This window comes from Bufo gargarizans, chromosome 2, assembly GCF_014858855.1.
Source record: "Bufo gargarizans isolate SCDJY-AF-19 chromosome 2, ASM1485885v1, whole genome shotgun sequence".
NCBI classification, from domain to species: Eukaryota; Metazoa; Chordata; class Amphibia; order Anura; family Bufonidae; genus Bufo; species Bufo gargarizans.
Window position 1 is genome coordinate 396,654,719 of NC_058081.1, and position 22,462 is coordinate 396,677,180.

The window sequence follows — 22,462 nt, forward strand, 5'->3', positions numbered from 1 at the left end:
TATCGCAAAAGCTTGATTGCTGTTGTTGCCTCCAAGGGTGGCACAGCCACTTATTAGGTTTAGGGGCAAAAACTAAATAAATCTGTGTAGGGGCAATACTTTTTCACAGCCCTGTATATATAAATAGTTTGTATAGCTTCCTCCCCATTCATTCCCTGCCTTGTTTTGGGGGCCTGACCAAAAGCGTTGGGGCCTGGGAGACCACTGATGTCAACATATGTGAGAGTCCCTCCTATGCCACCAACACTTATCAGATGTTTTTGGTATATCCATGGGATATACCATCAGGGTCTGAGGTGGGAATATCCCATTTAAAGGGAATCCATGAAACTGCATAGTAAGCAATTGATATATATAGATTTATGGGGAAAGATATGGTATGACCTGTAATAATTTATTCATTTAAATTCTTGCTCATTCTGGGCTTTGAAGTCAAGGAGGATGTCCCATCAGTGACTGACAGCCTGCCCTCTATGACTGTATATACAGAGGTAACTGTCAATCACTGATAGGACCGCCCCCTGGAATTCAAATCCCAAAATGAGTAGGAATTTGAAAGAATAAAATACAAGTTAAACTGAATCTTTTCCCATAAAACTATATATCAGTCTGCTCTGCTCGACCTGCTTTATAACCTGCTGCCTGCAGAATGTAATTTTGTTTTTCAAGCAGTTTCCCAATCCCCTTCTCCATAGGGAAAAAAACTACAAAATTGGTAATTCAAGTAATGTCTTAAGAGAAAAACCTCTTTTAAAAAATGCACATGACATGAAATATTAGCCGTTAAGAAAAGCCAGACCAAATTCGTGTGTGAAGGAACCCTAGAAAAGTTGCTAAACATGACGTTGGAACTTTTTGTGCAAGAACTTTGCAACATTTTGTTCATTATGCCTCTCTGCCATTTTGAAAAGAGGGCATGGCTAGCCTACAGCTGATTTAAAGCAGATTTACTAACTGCAATTTTTTAATTGCCTCTTACCCCACTGAAGGGATTGTGTAGGAAGTGGTGTGGCATCTCAAGACAGAAATTAAAGGGGTTGTCTGGGCTGTTCATATTGATGACCTATCCTCAGTATAGGCCAGTGATGGCGAACCTTTTACAGACCGAGTGCCCAAACTGCAACATAAACCCACTTATTTATCGCAAAGTGCCAACACGGCAATTTACCTCGAATACTACAGTCCAATATAGAATATCTTCCATGTACTTTATCATTTATCTACAATAGCCTGCCTGCATTCCATGCGCTGCCTGTGCTGTTCATGGTGCGCCCTGCGCCGATGACTGACAGGAGAAGTCTAAGGCATATTGGTACACCATAGACTTTTTCCAGGGTGTGGGTGCCCACAGAGAGGGCTCTGAGTGCCACCTCTGGCACCCGTGCCATAGGTTCGCCATCACTGGTATAGGCCATCAATATCAGAACGGCGAGGGTCCGACACCCGGTACCCCCACCGATCAGCTGTTTGAAGAGAAGGCGCTCATCTTGCCAGCGCTACCTCCTCTTCAGCGCTACCTCCTCTCCTCACTGCTCGCCGTTGAATCCGCAGCGATGAGCAGGTGTAATTACACCAAAGCCGTCCCATTAATTTCAATGGGACAGATCGCTCCTATAGAAGTGTATAGTAACAAGCCGTTCTATTGAAATGAATGGGACGGCTTGGGTTTAATTACACCTGCTCACCACTGCGGATGCGAAGGCAAGCAGGTAAACGATGAAGAGGAGGATAGGTCCTCAATAAAAATATCTTGGACAACCACTTTACGGTTCAGTTCATTCCCGAAAAATTGCCTGCTCGTCAGTGGAGGTAATCGCTGCATTTATCACCTCCACAGTATGAGGACGAGTCATGGCTACTGTTTACATTATCGGGAACGAGGGTTCGGAAAAACCTTCTCTCCAGATAATCGGTCCAAACACCGGGCTGTGTGAGCCCGCCTTTAAACCACCTCATTTATCAAACCTCATGTGACATTTGATTGGGCAAAAATGACAGCAACACAGACTCCTGCAAAACTGACTTACAAATCCCCTCATGATAATTCTCAGTGGTTGGGGGGGTGTAACATTTTTCAATTTTATAGCAGGAAACACAGTTCTTAGCCCACTAAAAAATTATCTGATGTACTAGAACATCTGTACGTTATTAACCACCTCTGTATATGGGCATTAAATACCACCCCCTTCCTCACACTGGCAAAATTCAAAGGAGACCCCTAAAATAATGGTGAAACCTCCTTGAGATGACTCAGCAGTAGTTCTAGAAGCAGGCTGCATATATGGTGGAACTGAAAATCCGTCATGGGAAATTTTCTCTAAATAAGGGGCTGGTCTTCTCAAAGAGGCTGTCTTCTAGAGAGGCTTTACTGTAATTGACGTGCATTGACTGTACTTTTCTCCATAAATCATGTCTAGCAAACCAGGTGACACCTGTATTTTGTTACTGGCGTGGCCTATAATTAAGGTAATTGTGAGGTATACTCTTCAGTGCCCTCCAAGGGGGAGACTCTTCAGACATAACTGATCAGTCTGCAGCAGCTCTGTGTATGAGACATTAAATCCAGGAGCCCATCTGTATTGCACACTTTCCAGTAACTCTTGGCATTGGTGTTAAGTCTGTGGTTTTTCTTTTTATTAACAATTTGGCGTTAACACATACACATAATTCAGCTGACATGACAGCGCCGGGGGGCATAGCACAGACAAAGTGGTGAAATCAGGGTTTACTGTAAATTAGACCTCCAGTTGTAAAGCATGTTACCTGCCCCCTTCCATCCCCCTCCCTCCTCCCCATAAGCTCAGCCTAGAAGTGTCTGTACTTTGAGGAGACTTTTTGAGGAGAACATCCTAATAGAGTATATAAAAAGGTGCCTTAGTGCACATAAAATCCCTTACATGATGTTACAGGTCTCGAATCTTCAGCAGCTTGTTTTGGTGATCTCATGATATCGCCATCCATGACTGATTGAAAACATGGATGAGGATGGCGCACCCACAGTGTCTGTGATAACAAAAACTTGATAGAAATCAAGACAGAACGGTTATCATGAGGTCAGGAGCACCACAATAGTCAGTAGAGGATTCTTTGTATAAAGACCTACCGACACCATGCTCTTTAGATTAGTGTTGGCTGAACCTGCTGATATTGGCGGGGTCAGCAGACTATCTGCTGCATATTGGTTTCTGACCTCTTTCCATTGACAACGCATGCATACTTGGCCATCCAAGCATACATGTGTATGGGGGAGTCAGGAGGAACGCTGTTCGGCTGACACCAAACGGAAAAGTCACCGCTTCAAATTTCTTTAAATTACTTTTTTTTTAAATTTTTTATTTTTTATTTTTTTAATTGTATTTATTTATGGGGAGTGTACAAGCTTCTATTAACATATGATTGAAACAGTGATAACAATACTTAAAAGGTCACCAGTTTGTTGGCCTAAGTCCTAAAAGCTCCAGTGCATGCCGGTGAGTCCTGATATTCATGAGCTCCTGACTACCACCCCCGCTGCTGATTGACAGTCTTCATCCTACTGCAGCCAGCAGCAGGTGGACAGGGAGAGCAGGGAGCTCATGAGTATCAGGACTCATCGGCAAGCCCTGCAACAATGCAAGATTTTAGGAAAATGGCTGGTCAATTTTAGAACAAACAGAATGTTCATAGTAGGGGGAGAAATATTAAGCCAAAGAATTTTCAAGCCATTCTAAAGGAAAGAAGTGCTCATCATGTACAATCGGGGGTCCATTTCATTGGTAGAAATCCCATATTCGAAAGAATGTAGAAAGTAATGTAGCTGAAACATGATCAATCTGCAAGAGAGAGAGCGCAAAAGGCCTGTTCTCCTTGGCTACCATATGACGCCAGATACCTCTTTTGCCAAGGAACTTAGGAGGCTAAGCTTCCAGCGTTGCCTAAGAAATCGGACCACCCAGTCTGTCTTGGCTGGGTCTGCTTCTACCACTTTTAAACTTCTGGTGAGGTATGCTGCTGCGCTTGTCCACTTCTAAATTGAGGTCTCACTTCAGAGTCGTACTAGCTCTTACAGAGGTACCCCTTTACAACAAGTTATTTCTTATCCACAGGACAAGAGATAAGTGTCTGCTGGGGCCCCAGCTGACCACTAAAACGGGGGTATGTGTTCCCCGATTTGAGGGGATCAGTAGACATGCATTCACACCATTCAACTCTGAGACTGCTGGAGATGGCCTAGCACTTGCACGGCTACTGATCCCTTCCAATAGAATACAAGCCCCCGTTTTAGTGGTCAGACCAACACCAATCAGATATTTATCCCTTACCCTGTGAATAGAGGTTAAGATATAGATTTTTATTATTTTTTTTTTTTTTTTTTTTTTTTACAAAATTCTAAAATAAAAATGTCATGACACATTTTCTTTAAGTCCCACTATCTTTGCTAAACCACGCAACCAGCCAAAGACGGAAGAGATCGGTAGATTAACATTTTCGTTCTGTGCACGCTTTCTACAAGACTTCATACTTTATAATTTTACCTTTTATCATTCCATTCTTGGTTTTAATGTTTATTTAAACTATCATGTCCAAATATCTAATTTGATTTCCTTTAGCTAACCTAAAATAAAAAGCAGAAGGCTGCCGTTCGTCCACATGATGATTTGTGAAACTTTTCATTTTTCGGGGTACCACTATCTCCCTTCACAGCTCAAACTTGGCTGAACTCGTCCACACGTGTGCCCCTCTCCCGTTCTTGCTCCTTTCACGCCTCTGGAGGACAGCTTCTACTGAGACCTTTGATTAGCACACAGAAGTGGCTTTGTCCAGCAGTGGAGAACAATCTGACCCACATCACCTCTTGAAATTTGTGGCTATTCTAACATTTGTTGTGCCAAATAACAACAGTTCATCTTTGTTTGATATTTTTTTTAATGCAGTAATTCAGTTTCTGTGATGGTAGAGTAACCACCATTTACATGGCATTTTTGTGCAGTTACAGGTCAGTCGTTGACTACATTGATACTCAGTTTGAGAATTATCTACAAGAAGAACTGAAAATTCGACGTTCCCTTTTCAACTTCCATGACTCCAGGATACATGTCTGCCTATACTTCATCACCCCAACAGGGCATTCACTAAAATCCCTGGATCTAGTGACCATGAAGAAGCTGGACAGTAAGGTATTAAAGGAAACATTAGACCGTATTCATGTTTCCTACTTTCTGAAGGGAAGCTTTTTTTTTTTGTTATTTTTGTTTTGGTTTGTTCCTTAGCAGCGCAAATATGTTAAAAGAAAAAAAAAGAGGAAGCTTTCCCAAATGTAACCAGGGCTTGTCATGTAGAAGTGCCTGGTGAGTAGGGATCGACCGATATTGATTTTTTAGGGCCGATACCGATAATTTGTGAACTTTCAGGCCGATAGCCGATAATTTATACCGATATTCTGGGAATTTTCATTTTTGAAAAAAAAAATTAAATTCCCACAAATCTGCTGAAAATGAATGTTTATTGTTAATGTGTATTTTTTTATTTATTTTTTGTAAATCTTTCTTTTTCATTTATACTTAATATTTAGATGTTTTTATTTTTATTACTTTTTTTTTTTTTTTCTTATACTAACTTTTAGCCCCCTTAGGGACTAGAACCCTTGTCCTATTCACCCTGATAGAGATCTATCAGGGTGAATAGGAGCTCACACTGTCCCTGCTGCTCTGTGCTCTGTGCACACAGCAGCATGGAGCTTATCATGGCAGCCAGGGCTTCAATAGCGTCCTGGCTGCCATGGTAACCGATCGGAGCCCCAGCATTACACTGCTGGGGCTCCGATCGGAGGAGCAGGGGAGAGGGAATACTGTGTGGGGCGCACTGCGACTGGGGTGGGGGGGGGGGCGCACCACTGCTTAATACTGGGGGGGAGGGGGGGCGCACTGCGCCACCAATGCTTAATACTGGGGGGGCTTGGGGGGAGGCGCACTGCGCCTCCAATGCCTAATATTGGGGGGGGGGGGGGGTAGGGGGGCACACTGCGCCACCAATGAAGCTTAATCTCTAATTTATTCATATACAGGAGGCGGGAGCTGGCTGCAGGATCACATAGCCGGCTCCCGACCTCTATGAGCTGTAGCTGCGATCCGCGGCACCTGAGGAGTTAACTACCGCAGATCGCAGCTACAGGTCATAGAGGCCGGGAGCTGGCTATGTGATCCTGCAGCTCCCGCCTCCTGTATATGAATTAATGTGAGATTAAGCTTCATTGGTGGCGCAGTGGCCATAGCTCCTCCCCTCCTCTTGTCCCCTGTCCTCCCATTGGCTGGAGCGGCAGCAGCAGCACAGGGGGAGGAGACACTGCTCCTTCTCCCCTGTGCTGCTGCTGAGGGAACACGGAGAGCGCTGTCAGCAGCGCAATCTGTGTTCCCAGGACGTTACAAAATAAATGCAGATACCGATAACGTTCAAAATCCTGAATATCGGCCGATAATATCGGTAAATCCGATAATCGGTCGATCCCTACTGGTGAGCATAAAGGATTTCTAGGAAGCTGTCTTACATTCAGAACTGGCGGAGGATCCACTGAAGTTATGAAGAGGCCGGCTCCCCTTCATAACTTCGGCGGAACCACCGGCACCTTAGGGGTTTATTAAGATCGGTGTCTAAAACCGGTCTTAATACATGTGCCCCATAAACTTTTCTTTCTTTTCGTACAAGTATGTCTCGGGCCTCCAGTTTCTGTTAAAATGTTATAGTTGCTTCCCTGTCACCATTGAACTACTTTGCCATCATTCTTTAAACATTTTATTGCCAATAATATGTGGTTATAGCTCACAGACCATATGTTTAAACCATATCTCCTTGACCACTAATGCACAGGTAAAAGCCTTATTACCCAGTGATATCATTAATAGAGATTTCCCTTATCTCCTTCCTGCCCGAACCATAAATGTATAGCGCTAGCAGGTGGGACTTATTGTGTATATTTACAGTGTGGAGAACATGCTGCCGACACCCTGCTGCAACAAAAATGATAGTCTTTATGTTGTGGAAACCTATTCCACAGCATTTTAGATGTGCATCATCAGACATTACAAAATAATTCAAGCAATAGGAGCAAGGGCCCTGCTCACAAGAGTTTACAGTGCATGCTGCCCATGCTATAAAATGCTATGGGTCTAATATGGCAGTACAAATACAGATAAGGTTTTATTTTGCTGTGCAAAACCTAAAAATGTATCAATTTGATGTCTCCTTTAAAAGGGTTGTCTGCTTTTTTTATTGATGACCTATCCTATAGTTTCCCTGATCTGTGAGCTCCTAGTATGTTTGAATCCTAAAGAGTTCTCCACCTCTGGGCAGAACCCACTTCAATACTGAGCTGCTCCACCATTTGTACCTTTTTGTTCACTCCGGCTTGATGCCATTTGACAGCATCTCCTCTGTTTCTAAACTGAGGAAGTGTGAAAAAAGTTTTAGGTTTAGGCTACTTTCACACTAGCGTTTTTCTTTTCCGGCATAGAGTTCCGTCCTAGGGGCTCTATACTGGAAAAGAACTGATCAGGCATATCCCCATGCATTCTGAAGGGAGAGTTATCCGTTAAGGATGTCTTCAGTTCAGTCATTTTGACTGATCAAGTAAAAGATAAAACCGTAGCATGCTACGGTTTTATCTCCGGCGAAAAAAACGGAATACTTGTCTGAATGCCAGATCCGGCATTTTTCCCCATAGGAATGTATGAGTGCTGGATCCGCCATTCAAAATGCCGGATCCGTCCTTCCGGTCTGCTCATGCGCCAACCGGTAAAAATGTGAAAAAAGATACAAGACGGATCAGTCTGTCCGCATGACAAGCGGAGAAACAGATCCGTTCTTGCAATGCAATTGTGATACGGATCCGGATGCGTCTCACAAATGCTTTCAGTCACATCCAGATCGGCGGATCCGTCCGGAACTGCCCGCCGGATCACACTGCCACAAGTGTGAAAATAGCCTTAGCTTCACTGTGTGGTCATTCACGGAATGTTCCTTCTGAGGAGTTCAACAGGGCAGAGAAGCAATGCAAGTTAGCAGTTGAACAGAATAAAAAAAAAAATATATGTTTTCAGAATATTTTAGCAAGAGCAGAAGTAGACCACAAAATACATCAGTGAAATACATCAAGACTGTGACTGGAATGCGAAAAGAAAACCACAAATATGTATCAGCACTCTGTGGGTGCGAAGATGTATGAATACATGTAATACGTTTATTTGAAACTGCTTTACTGCTAGATTGGCTATTCACATATGTTTAGGCTTTGATCAAACTGTGAGCCCACCGGCCATGGCAAGACAACCACACTTAGGCCTCATGCACACTAATGTATTTTCTTTCCATGTCCGGTTTTTTGTTTTGTTTTTTTGTGGACCGTATAAGGAACCATTCAGATCAATGGGTTCGCAAAAAAAAAAAACGGAAGTTACTCCTGCACCTAGAGGCTCCCATCTCCCACCTCAAGTCGCGCCTTCCAAGTGTTGATTGACAGGGCCAGGCATCGTTCACATCCTTCTGCCTGCCCTGTGCCCTGGGGAAATCTTGCGCCGTTCAGTATTCTGTGCAGATGCGGTGAGGAATCTAACAGCCTGCGAGCGTCCTTCCCTCACTGTGCCTGCGCAGAATACCAAACGGCGCGAGATTTCCCCAGGGCACAGGGCAGGCAGAAGGCTGCGAACGATGCCTGGCCCAGTCAATCAGCACTTGAGGTGGGAGACTGGAGCCTCTAGGTGCAGGAGAGGCTCCTTTTACATATTATAAAAGTAAGAATTCTACAGTAACGGGGGCACGGATAATCATTACAATAGCAGAGTTAGGTGCAGACAGGTGTCAGAAACCCTTTAAAAATGACCTTGGACAGGTGGGATAAGTGGCTGTGATAACTGAGGTTGTCTTCAATGAATGCCTTGTTCAGGTTGCTGCTCTTTGCCTCTTGAGTGTAGATCACCTTCTTGGATTGGCTGTTGGTTACAAGCTCCAGCTCCCTAATCTTGAATGAGGACACAGTACTGATGGAATGATCTTCACCCTTGAGATAAAGGTGGTCATATAACGGTATACTAAGTCAAATGAGTCACAGTGAGAGGAAAGCTGGCATACTTCAAATTGGAAGGATATTAATGTTCTTTGCTTCTATGTGGCTTGAACAAAATTTAGGTAACACTTTTTTTTTTTTTTTTTTTTTTTTTTGAGCGTTGAGGACAATTCTTCACACTACATGTTGGGTTGAGGAGGTGGTTAATGGGAGCATGCATAAGATAAACAGTATAACAGTAAGCTCTTATTCTCTAGCGGCTGGGCATGGGCTGTGTTCTCCATTGTCTCCTTTTTATAAACTACTCTTTCTGTATGGCACATGAATGCACCCTCCTACCCTCTACTTCTGCAGATGCGAGTTGTGCTGTTATATACTGCGGACAGTGCTTAAAGCGAACCTTTCACCTGCATTTCACTTAATAAACTATCAAAAGTACCTTATAGATCATCCTCATTGTGTTATCATACAGTCTTGTTCCGCTTTTCTGCCATGTATATGCATGAAAAAAAATCGCCTTATAAAGTACTCTTTTCCTGCTCCACAAGTCACGATAGAAGTCAAGGGGGTAGCCCTTCCCTCACTCCAGGCTGTAACTCCTCTGCCCTAACCCCGCCTCTATGCAGTCTTATTGACACCCGGCTCAATTGCCGGGACCGCGCTTGTACAGGCGGCGCATGCGCCGTCAGCCTCAGTAGCAGCGTGATCCCGTCTATCGCGCGGACTCAAGCGCGATCCTGTAACTGAATTACAGCCTGGAGTGAGGGAAGGGCTACCCCCTTTACTTCTATCGTGACTTGTGGAGCAGGAAAAGATTACTTTATAAGGCGATTTTTATTTTTTTCATGCATATACATGGCAGAAAAGCGGGACAAGACTGTATGATAACACAATGAGGATGATCTGTAAGGTACTTTTGATAGTTTATTAAGTGAAATGCAGGTGAAAGGTTCGCTTTAAACCGCTTGCAGTGACCGGCTCAATTACATCATAGTTCTTGAGTTAATATTCAATTTTTTTTTTATATATAAATAATGCGAGTCACTGGGGGACGTACGCCTATAAAATGTCAATTTATGCTGCAGATCTTCACAATGGATCTCACTATCCACACACCTTTTCTGCAGCAAAAAACATATGAACTCCACGTGTTTTTGCTGTGAATCCACAGCAGACTTTTGCGCTGTATTTTATGTACTGCATGGACATTAGAGCTGAAACGATTACTTGAATGAATCTATTAACTCTACAAAAAAATATCCTCAATGCAAATTTTTAGCATCGATGTTTCATTTGTGCCATGTGACCATGGAGTGCGAGTGAAACACTTGTTATTCACGCTCAGTGGTCACCTGCACAGCGCTCCACTGTATTCTGACGTACACACATTGTCAAGACATGGTGCACGTAAGCACACACTATGACCTGATGCTGTATAACGTCGGGTCCCAGTGTGGCGCGTGAAGAAGAGGATGGAAGATCTCTGGAGAGTCAGAAGCACCCCTACAGGAAAGGTATGTATTTTAGTTCACTGGTAGGGATGAGCGAACCCGAACTGTATAGTTTGGGTTTGTACCGAATTTTGGGGTGTTCGTGACACGGACCCGAACATTTTCGTAAAAGTCCGGGTTTGGTGTTTGGCGCTTTTTGAAAGGCTGCAAGCGTCATACTACTTGCCCCAAGAGGCCATCACAGCCATGCCTACTATTGGCATGGCTGTGACTGGCCAGTGCAGAATGTGACCCAGCCTCTATTTAAGCTGGAGTCACGTAGCGCCGCACGTCACTCTGCTCTGATCAGTGTAGGGATAGGATGCAGCTGCTGCTGTTAGAGCGAGATTAGGCAGGGATTTACTCTTCCAAAACACTTAATGAAGTGATCGATCTACAGCTGTGAATCATTCAACCTCTGCTATTTAAATGCTCACTGTATTTAGGCTGCCCGGAGCGTTTTTCTGTCACTATTTTCTGAGGTGATCGGCAGCCATTTTGTGTCTTGTGGTGCGCCAGCACAAGCTGCCACCAAGTACATTTAACCAATAGTGTTTTTTTTTTGTTTTTTTGTTTTTTTGCTATATCCTATATCAGGGGCTTGGCTGTGCTTACTATTTTATTGAGGGGTGAAATACAATTGCCAAAATAGCAGTACCCTAAATCTGGTGTTTCAGCTGTGGCTAGCCAATTGTAATACTGTCTGCTGTCTGGCAAAGGATATATTTTTTTCTGGGTTGAAATACAATTCCCAACTTAGCAATTCCCTAAATCAGTGGTTTCCCGCTGTAGCAGGCCAAGTTTAAATCTATCCATAAAAGGGTATATTACATTGAAGGTGCTGATAGGGTCATCCTCAATAACTTCACACGCTACCGTGCATTTCCAAGTCTAATTCTGTCTGTAAACGTATACCTGTCATCCAGGGCCTAAATACTAGGCCTACAATTTATATTCAGCTAAATCTGTGGTTACTTCTGTGCCTGTATTAGTGTAATACGATACCTAAATAGATAGCCAGATAGTGTTAGGTGTCTGTAAAAAAAAATAAAAAAAAATAAAAAAGGCCTGAATTTGAAATACATTGGGCCAAATAATTTTTTTCTTATTGTTGTGAACGGTAACAATGAGGAAAACATCTAGTAAGGGACGCGGTCGTGGTGGTGTTAGTGGACCCTCTGGTTCTGGGAGAGGACGTGGCCGTTCTGCCACAGCCACACATCCTAGTGTACCAACTACCTCAGGTCCCAGTAGACGCCAGAATTTACAGCGATATTTGGTGGGGCCCAATGCCGTTCTAAGGATGGTAAGGCCGTAGGAGGTACAGGCATTAGTCAATTGGGTGGCCCACAGTGGATCCAGCACGTTCACATTATCTCCCACCCAGTCTTCTGCAGAAAGCTCACAGATGGCGTCTGAAAACCAAGCCCATCAGTCTGTCACATCACCCCCATGCATATCGGGGAAACTGTCTGAGCCTCAAGTTATGCATCAGTCTCTTATGCTGTTTGAAGACTCTGCTGTCAGGGTTTCCCAAGGGCATCCACCTAGCCCTTCCCCAGCGGTGGAAGACATAGAATGCACTGACGCACAACCACTTATGTTTCCTGATGATGAGGACATGGGAATACCACCTCAGCACGTCTCTGATGATGACGAAATCTTTCTGCAGTGTGCAGACTGAACAGGAGGTCAGGGAGGAAGACTGGGTGGAAGACTATGCAGGGGACGATGAGGTCCTAGACCCCACATGGAATGAAGGTCGTGCCACTGACTTTCAGAGTTCGGAGGAAGAGGCAGTGGTGAGACCGAGCTAACAGCGTAGCAAAAGAAGGAGCAGTGGGCAAAAGCAGAACACCTGCCGCCAAGAGACTCCGCCTGCTACTGACCGCTGCCATCTGGGACCGAGCACCCCAAAGGCAGCTTCAAGGAGTTCCCTGGCGTGGCAGTTCTTCAAACAATGTGCTGATGACAAGACCCGAGTGGTTTGCACGCTGTGCCATCAGAGCCTGAAGTGAGGCATTAACGTTCTGAACCTTAGCACAACCTGCATGACCAGGCACCTGCATGACCAGGCACCTGCATGCAAAGCATGAACTGCAGTGGAGTAAACACCACCTTAAAAACAAGGAACTCACTCAGACTCCCCCTGCTACCTCTTCTGCTGCTGCCGCCTCGGCCTCTTCTGCTGCTGCCGCCTCGGCCTCTTCTGCTGCTGCCGCCTCGGCCTCTTCTGCTGCTGCCGCCTCGGCCTCTTCCTCCGCCTCTGGAGGAACGTTGGCACCTGCCGCCCAGCAAACAGGGGATGTACCACCAACACCACCACCTCCGTCACTAAGCATCTCAACCATGTCACACGGCAGCGTTCAGCTCTCCATCTCACAAACATTTGAGAGAAAGCGTAAATTCCCACCTAGCCACCCTCGATCCCTGGCCCTGAATGCCAGCATTTCTAAACTACTGGCCTATGAAATGCTGTCATTCAGGCTGGTGGACACAGACAGCTTCAAACAGCTCATGTCGCTTGCTGTCCCACAGTATGTTGTTCCCAGCCGCCACTACTTCTCCAAGAGAGCCGTGCCTTCCCTGCACAACCAAGTATCCGATAAAATCAAGTGTGCACTGCGCAACGCCATCTGTGGCAAGGTCCACCTAACCACAGATACGTGGACCAGTAAGCACGGCCAGGGACGCTATATCTCCCTAACTGCACACTGGGTAACTGTAGTGGCGGCTGGGCCCCAGGCGGAGAGCTGTTTGGCGCACGTCCTTCCGCCGCCAAGGATCGCAGGGTAACATTCTTTGCCTCCTGTAGCCTCCTACTCGGCTTCCTCCTCCTCTTCTTCCACCTGCTCATCCAGTCAGCCACACACCTTCACCACCAACTTCAGCACAGCCCAGGGTAAACGTCAGCAGGCCATTCTGAAACTCATATGTTTGGGGGACAGGTCCCACACCGCACAGGAGTTGTGGCGGGGTATTGAACAACAGACTGACGAGTGGTTGCTGCCGGTGAGCCTCAAGCCCGGCCTGGTGGTGTGCGATAATGGGCGAAATCTCGTTGCAGCTCTGGGACTAGCCGGTTTGACGCACATCCCTTGCATTCACAACTACCCCCGACATGTCAGAGCTGCTGCATAAAGTGCGGGCCGTCTGTGCGCGCTTCCGGCGTTCGCATCCTGCCGCTGCTCGTCTGTCTGCGCTACAGCGTAACTTTGGCCTTCCCGCTCACCGCCTCATATGCGACGTGCCCACCAGGTGGAACTCCACCTTGCACATGCTGGACAGACTGTGCGAGCAGCAGCAGGCCATAGTAGAGTTTCAGCTGCAGCACGCATGGGTCAGTTGCACTGCGGAACAGCACCACTTCACCACCAATGACTGGGCCTCCATGCGAGACCTGTGTGCCCTGTTGCGCTGTTTCGAGTACTCCACCAACATGGCCAGTGGCGATGACGCCGTTATCAGCGTTACAATACCACTTCTATGTCTCCTTGAGAAAACACTTAGGGCGATGATGGAAGAGGAGGTGGCCCAGGAGGAGGAAGAGGGGTCATTTTTAGCACTTTCAGGTCAGTCTCTTAGAAGTGACTCAGAGGGAGGATTTTTGCAACAGCAGAGGCCAGTTACAAATGTGGCCAGCCAGGGCCCACTACTGGAGGATGAGGATGAAGCATGTTCACAGCGGGGTGGCACCCAACGCAGCTCGGGCCCATCACTGGTGCGTGGCTGGGGGGAAACGAAGGACGATGACGATACGCCTCCCACAGAGGACAGCTTGTCCTTACCTCTGGGCAGCCTGGCACACCTGAGCGACTACATGCTGCAGTGCCTGCGCAACGACAGCAGAGTTCCCCACATTTTAACGTGTGCGGACTACTGGGTTGCCACCCTGCTGGATCCCCGGTACAAAGACAATGTGCCCACCTTACTTCCTGCACTGGAGCGTGATAGGAAGATGCGCGAGTACAAGCGCACGTTGGTAGACGCGCTACTGAGAGCATTCCCAAATGTCACAGGGGAACAAGTGGAAGGCCAAGGCAGAGGAGGAGCAAGAGGTCGCCAACGCAGCTGTGTCACGGCCAGCACCTCTGAGGGCAGGGTTAGAATGGCAGTGATGTGGAAAAGTTTTGTCACCACGCCACAGCTAACTGCACCACCGCCTGATACGGAACGTTAGCAGGAGGCAACATTTCACTAACATGGTGGAACAGTACATGTGCACACCCCTCCACGTACTGACTACTGGTTCGGCCCCATTCAACTTCTGGGTCTCTAAATTGTCCACGTGGCCAGAGCTAGCCTTTTATGCCTTGGAGGTGCTGGCCTGCCCTGCGGCCAGCGTTTTGTCTGAACGTGTAGTCAGCACGGCAGGGGGCGTCATTACAGACAAACGCAGCCGCCTGTCTACAGCCAATGTGGACAAGCTGACGTTCATAAAAATGAACCAGGCATGGATCTCACAGGACCTGTCCATCCCTTGTGCAGATTAGACATTAACTACTTCCCCTTAACCATATATTATTGTACTCCAGGGCACTTCCTCCTTCAATCCTTTTTTTTATTTTCATTTTACCATTATATTGCGGGGCAACCCAAAGTTGAATGAACAACTCCTCTGTATGGATGCCAGGGCTTAAAAATATCTGACAGTGGCCTGTTCCAGTGTTGGGTGACATGAAGCCTGATTCTCTGCCATGAGACCTCTCTCCAATTGATATTGGTTCATTTTAATTTATTTTATTTTTATTTTAATTCATTTACCTATCCACATTTGTTTGCAGGGGGATTTGCCTACATTTTGCTGCCTTTTGCAGCCCTCTAGCCCTTTCCTGGGCTGTTTTACAGCCTTTTTAGTGCCGAAAAGTTCGGGTCCCCATTGACTTCAATGGGGTTCGGGTTCAGGGCGAAGTTCGGGTCGAGTTCGCATCCTGAACCCCAACATCTAAGTGTTCACTCAACTCTATTCACTGGCACTGATAGCTTTTCACGCATGGCAGAGACTGATGGCAGTGGCACTGATTGATTAATTTATTTTATATTTTTATAGAAAATGTTCTTTTAATTTGTTTATCCTTACTAGAGTACTCTATTAACCCCATAAGTACCCTGGGATTTTCCATTTTCGCATTTGTTTTTCACTCCCCACCTTCCCATAGTCCTAACTTTTTTTATTGTTCCATTCACATTGCATTATAGGCCTTTTTTTTTTTTTTTTTTTTTTTTTTTTGCATACCATGTAGTAGGGAGTGGGGGGAAAAAAATCCAAAATGGGGTAGAATTGGGAAACAATGCAATTCTGCAAAAAAAAAAAAATGTTAGGTACACTATGCGGTAAAATTCACCTGTTATCTTTATTCTCCAGGTCAGTACGGTTCCAACGATACCACACTTGTATAATTTTTCTTGTGTTTTAATACTGAATAAAAAAATGTAAACAGTTTTAGGATTTTTTTTTATTTCTTTTTCATAACCATATTCTGACCCCTATAACTTATTTGTAGCTATGTGTACGGAGCTGTGTGGGGGCTAATTTTTAGCGGGACGATCTGTTCTTTTCAGTGATGGCAATTTTAAGTGTGTGCGGCTTTTTGATCACTTTTTATCAAAACAATATTGGGTAGTTGAAGTGACAAAATGGCAAATTTTTTATTTTTTTCACCTCTACGCCATTTGCAGTTAATATTGTTAAATTTTAATAGTATGGGCATTTTCGCATGCTGCGATACCCGTGATGTTTACTTTTTTTTTTTTAATTGGTTAAGTATTTTTATTTTAAGGAAAGGGGGTGATTTGAACTTTTATTTAAAAAAAAAAAAAAAAAAAAAATATATATATATATATATATATATATATATATATATATATATATATATATATATATATATATATATATATATATATATATACACAAATAATATTTGTAAAACCTTTTACTTTAACTGGCAATCATTCAATTGTCTATATAGTATTCAGTGATGGCTAAATAGCCATCATTTAAGACTTCGTTTGCACTATATCAATAAAAGGCTGCCACCTAGTGGCCTGTATTGATATATATATCTAATTGACTGAAGCCTGCTTGAGGCTTCGGTCAATTAGATTGAGGTAACAGGTCCCCCGATCTAAGCCGGGGAAAGCTGTTACCGGACAGGAAGTGCGCAAATTCCGGTTCCAGTCTGTGCGGATGCCATGGTCACATTTGACCACTGCATCTGAAAGGTAAGATGGATGCTATCAGCCTTATGGCTGATCACATACATATGCAGTGGGTCTCTGCTATTTAAAATGGCAGAAACCCTGTGGCTAATGTGCCCACTGTGCGCGCGAGCGGGCGCAATGTTTAGGGATCGGACCCATGACGTACAGGTACGTCATGCGTCCTTAAAGGGTTAAAGTAATCTATAGCTGTAGCCCTAATGGACATACCCTAAAAATTGTCCAGGATTAGAAAAATGTGGTTGCTTTCTGCCTTAAACAATTCCACATTGTCCACAGGTTGTGTGTGGGATTGCAAAAAAGACCAACTCGGTTCATTGGAGCTGTTCTGCAATACTAACGCAACCCATGAACTGGTGTGGTACTGTTCTAATCTTAGTACATAACCCATAAAGTAAGGTGCCTGGTGCAACTCAATAGACATATTGGGGGAAACTTCTTAAAACTGGTGTAAAGGAAAACGTACTTAGTTGCCTATAGCAACCAATCAGAGTCTACCTTGAATTTTTTTAAGGGCACATTTGGAAAAGCAAAGGTGGAATCTGATTGGTTGCGATGGGCAATTAAGCCCCTGGGAACTGTCCATGCCTTTTTTTTTCTTTTACTTTTTTTTTTTTGACATACCACCATCACCTGGTGAACTGTATGTTTGTTTATATTTGATCATCTTGGGTAACGTTCCACAAAAAAGGTTACATATGCAGCACATTGCACTTTCATGTGTATGAGATGATGTTCTGCCAAATGCTACTTGATAGGACATAGAAGAATCATACCATACATTCTGCTTTGACTTTAGACGAGGCTTCATACACTGTGATTGTGACCTAAATGTTAGGTTAATATTGCGTGTGTGATGCATTTACATTCTGAAATTAGGTTTTCTGATTATACTCATCAAATGTGCTTTCTTCGTGAACTCTTCTGGGTTTATTAGGGTATGTAAGATATTGTTTGACCACATGTCTAATCACAGTCACATTTTCTTCACATGACGAACATCTATGTGCCTAGAAGCTGATATCAGCATTCAGCCCTGTTTCTTTCTGGTTTTATAATGCAGTAATTGCCCACATGGTTTTTACAGAGGAAATTTTTATTCAACATTTCATCTGTAAAAACTTGTGTGTCAATTGCTGCGCAAAAATATAAAAAAAACTTAAAGGGAATCTGTTGCCTATTTTGACCATATAAAACCGTTAACATAGCAATGTGCAATAAAGTACCTTCTTGCCTACTTGTGTCTTTATTTTATTCAAATTTTCATTCTTTATTAAAAAGCAATTTTTCTGATATGCAAATTAAGTCTCAAGGTGCCCAGAGGGGCATTATCTACTCTGCTCTAGTGCCCAGTAACGCCCCCCTTCAATGCCCAGCCGGCGTCCTAAGAAATGTCCTCCCACATACTTGCCGAACGGCAGGGGTCGGACACCCGGGAACCCAGCCGATCAGCTGTTTGAGAAGGCAGTAGCGCCACGGCCTTTTTCGCTGCTTACTGCAGGCCTAGGCCTGGGTGCGGTTGAGCTCCATCAGATGCTGATGATCTATTCAGAGAATAGATCATCAGTTTAAAAGAACTGCAGAACCCAAACCCAGCTAAACTGTTTGACATCACTTCTAACTTTTATCTGGAAAACCTGCTCACCGCCCCCCTTTTTTTTTTTCTTTCTCTTCTTCAGGTCAATATTATTCCAATAATTGCGAAAGCTGACACTATTTCCAAGAGTGAGCTCCACAAGTTTAAGATCAAGATCATGAGTGAACTGGTCAGCAATGGTGTCCAGATCTACCAGTTTCCAACTGATGACGATGCTGTAGCAGAGATCAACTCTGTGATGAATGTAAGTGATACCATGATAAACAGCCATTTGGTCATTGAGCTTGATGGTGCACCCTTAATAATGGAATACATTGTAATGACGAGATCTGTTAAACATCAGCTGACACAGGAGGCCAACATATTTTATTTTTAGATCTTTACCCTCCCCCCCTAGTAATGCTGACTATCCTTCCGTGATCCTGAAGTATACCTGTGAGGTGATTTCTTGTTCAACAAACCTAAAAAAAAAAAACTGTTTTCAGCTAGTAATCTGGTACTGATCTGCGATCTATTATTATTTTATTTATTTATTTTTTCTGTGTGAACTTAACCTAAAGAAGACTTGCATAAAGAAGGGTTACAAGAAGAAGGCCATTTGGTGTATACAAAAAATTATGAAAAGCCTGAGACTGCATTTTCGGGGAGATTCTGGTGATTTTTTTTTTTTAGATGGAAGTACATTGCGTGTCTACCACTGTGCTCATTCTCACCAGTACATTTCTCCTGCAGTTCTCTAGTGTCCTCTAGTGGTAATGTTAATGCAAACATTGTTTTCTCTGGAAGAAAACTTCCAAAGAAATACAATTTGATACATCAAAAAACACAGCAGATTTCAGAGCAGCAAATCCACAATGTCTACATTTTAAGAAATCTCATTCACATGCTACGAAAACCCAAGTGTATGTTCACAGCATGCGGATTTCCATCATGGAGTTCAGCCTTTCGAGATTGCAAATCTTCATGTAACTTGTGTATTTTGACGTAGATTTTCTCGCCACAAATTGCGTCCCATTTGAATATAACCTTACAGTTCTGGTGTACTTGTTTGCATGTCCGCAACTATAGATATGACCTATGATGCTTAGTTGACCTAAAGTGGTCTATTTTCAATGTAGTTACTAGTACCCAGTCTCAACATGTCAGCTTCTTAGAATCAGGTCATCATCTTGTAGTTTGCATTATTACTGAGATGTAGATGCCTGATTTTGAAATTTGCTCAACCTGCTGTTGCCTGTGCCTGCCGCTGTCCTGCTCTTCCTTGTGACTTGCCCTGCCTACCCTATTCTGGCAGTCAAGACCTGCTTGTCCTCTGTGGGACATGTTGTGATTATTTGTATAAGGGATTTTTTATGTCCCTAGAGTGTTGAGTGCATACAGTGTTGTAGGCCACATTAGCCAAATTGTTACACAGCATAATCAACCTCCAATTTTTTTGGTCCGTTCTTTTGCTCTCTTTAGCTGATAGAGGTTTTTAGGATCCATTGGACCTTATTCTATCTGTCGGACAAAGCTGGGCAGTCCATGTTTAGGTACGGTGACGACAGGGCTAGTTTATTGGGGTAGGGGGAAGGAGGTAGATCTAGGGACACCCAGGGTTTGTGACCCAGCAGTGTGTCCTTCTATCTATACATAATTTCCTCTTACTCTATTAGCATCGCTATCCCTGTGTATTGGTCCCCTCCCTCTTCTTTGAATACACTGCTATTATAGATACTTATGCAGCCAATTGGATCTTGGGAGTTGTAGTTTTACCACAGCTGGAGTGCCAAGGTTAGCCATCACTGCCTTAGGGTATTTAAGGCATTTTCCCCTTTTTTTTTTTAGCTTGTTAGTCCCTGTTGATGGTGTGTTTTTGTTTGTCTGCCTGTGTACCGAACTCTACCTGTTTACCGTTTCTGACCCTCTATCTAACCTGACCTTATCCTGTTAACTGGATTGACCCTTTTGCTGCCTGCCCTGACCTCAGACTAGTTTCACAGGGTCGCATGAAGTCTGCCTGACCTTAGTCTGTTTCCTGTCTGAGTATTGCCTGACACTTCTGAGCTTTGCACCTGTATCTCTGACCCCAGCCGGTCACTTGCCAACAAGACTATACCAAGAGATAGTGGCTTAATGACAATAATGTATCTCCAAAAGTTGGGTCAGGGCAATGTCTATCATTGTGTAGCATCCCATCTTCTTTGTAAACATCTGGGACGTGAGAAGACAAATTGCTAGAGTTGAGAAGAATGGTGTCCCATTCTTGTTTACTGTAGGATTCTAGCTGCTGAACAGTCCTGAGTCTCCTTTTTTTGCTTTTACGTTCCATGATGCTCCAAATTTTACTATAGGTGGGCCAGTTCAGCACCCAGACTCTTCTTCTGTGAAGCCATGCTGTTGTCATGGATGCAGTGTATGGTTTAGCATTGTCTTACTGAAATATGCAAAACCTTTGCTGAAAAAAACATTGTTTGGATAGGAGCATATGTTGTTCTAAAACCTATATACTGTTCAGAATTGATGGTACCTTTCCAGATGTGCAATCTGCCAACACCACAGACACTTATGCAATCCCATAGCATCAGAGATGCAGGATTTTAAACTGGTCCCTCTCCTCTTGAGTCCATAGGAAATGGTGTCCTGGATTTCCATAAAGAATTTCAAATTGTGATTCATCGGCCCACTGAACAGTTTTCCATTTTGCCTCAGTCCATTTTAAATGGCTATGTACAACTTTGGAGGCAATTTGTTTTTATTATTGCATTGTACTTAATTTGAGCTAAAAGTCTTTTTTTTTTTTCAGTTGGTATTTATAAAAAAAAAAAATATGGAATCCTTCTTTGTGTATATAGCATAGATGCTCTACTAGCTAGTCCTCATCTCTGCTCTCTTACATTATAAACACTCATAAAAGCTCAATCCTTATCTTACTGATAAGAATGTGACTTCAATAAGTGTGTATGACCTCTTACAGTTTAGAGATAAGGTTTATTAGATGAAAGCACAAAGTGAAACTGAAAGTAGGATGCACACAGCTAGAAAGACAGTTAACCCTTTGTGACAGAATGGCTCAATATATTTATATATTACAAAGAAAAAAATGTGGGGGGTTCAGCCCGCACAACCCTATGCAGGTGCACATTGCTATGGCGTAATACAGATACAAACGCAAAAACACAAATGCAATCGCACTCTGCAAACCAGCACTCTGCCCTGCCTTTATGCTTGATGTTGAATAAGGCATTGGTGTACATTTTGGCCGAAGCGTAATAAGCCACTCACAACGTCAAGGTCGCCTTCATGAGTGGTCCCTAACACTAGTTCCTACCTGTTATGGGCCATGACAGCCACACAAAGTCCAGAGAGCGCAGGTACAGCATGCACGCCAAGCACACTCTGCTTTTAACCCCGTCCGGTGCCATTACAGCTTTCATTGGATCCAGGGATGCAAGTACCAACATGCATGCTGAGCCCACTATATACTTCTCCTGGAGCCAAATGACTACTGCTAGGTGCTATATAAGCAGACTCGGTTTTGTACGCTTTGGCCAAAATGTACACCAATGCCTTATTCAACATCCAGCATAAAGGCAGGGCAGAGTGCTGGTTTGCAGAGTGTGATTTGCATTTGTGTTTTTGCGTGTGTATATAATTTATTATATATAAAAATGAGTATCTGTCTAGACGTTCTTTATGCGCGACCAAACGACTGGACCGATCTTCACCAAATTTGGCACACAGGTACATCAGGTGTCCGGAAAGGTTTTAGACTGGGTCTGAGCTCTCTAGGACGTACCGTTACTGAGAGATTCCCCAAAAATTAGGCCCCCCCCCCCTCCAATACAAGCCTGCTATTCTTTCTCTTCAAAGCCCAACTGCCATAAACACAGTTTTACTCCAGGTTTCCATAACAACCCAGCCATATTTCTTTGCCCGCCTCTTTAAGCAGTACAGTGAAAGTCACAGTAAAAGGGGCGGGCACAGTTAAAGGGGCGGGCACAGTGAAAGTCACTGTTATGAGGGAAATTGATATTTTTTTTACGACACACGGAAACATGAAATTAAATAGATGAAATATACCCATGCGAAACCAGGTCCTTCTGCTAGTCTAATATATAAAGCTGAGTGTGTGTATGTATG

The 22,462-nt window shown here is 44.0% G+C and overlaps 1 protein-coding gene across 2 annotated transcripts in view; it reads left to right on the forward strand.

The window, feature by feature from the left end:
* The window catches only part of SEPTIN8 (septin 8), a 98,395-nt gene that overhangs the window by 41,818 nt on the left and 34,115 nt on the right, over window positions 1–22,462 (forward strand). Inside the window, exons 4-5 of one of the 2 annotated variants that reach the window (XM_044280820.1) lie at window positions 4,976–5,156; window positions 18,423–18,584. In XM_044280820.1, the coding sequence (XP_044136755.1) occupies window positions 4,976–5,156; window positions 18,423–18,584 (343 nt within the window). Of the gene's footprint in view, window positions 1–4,969; window positions 5,157–18,422; window positions 18,585–22,462 lie in introns of both variants that reach the window. The other variant, XM_044280819.1, reaches the window with a different exon arrangement.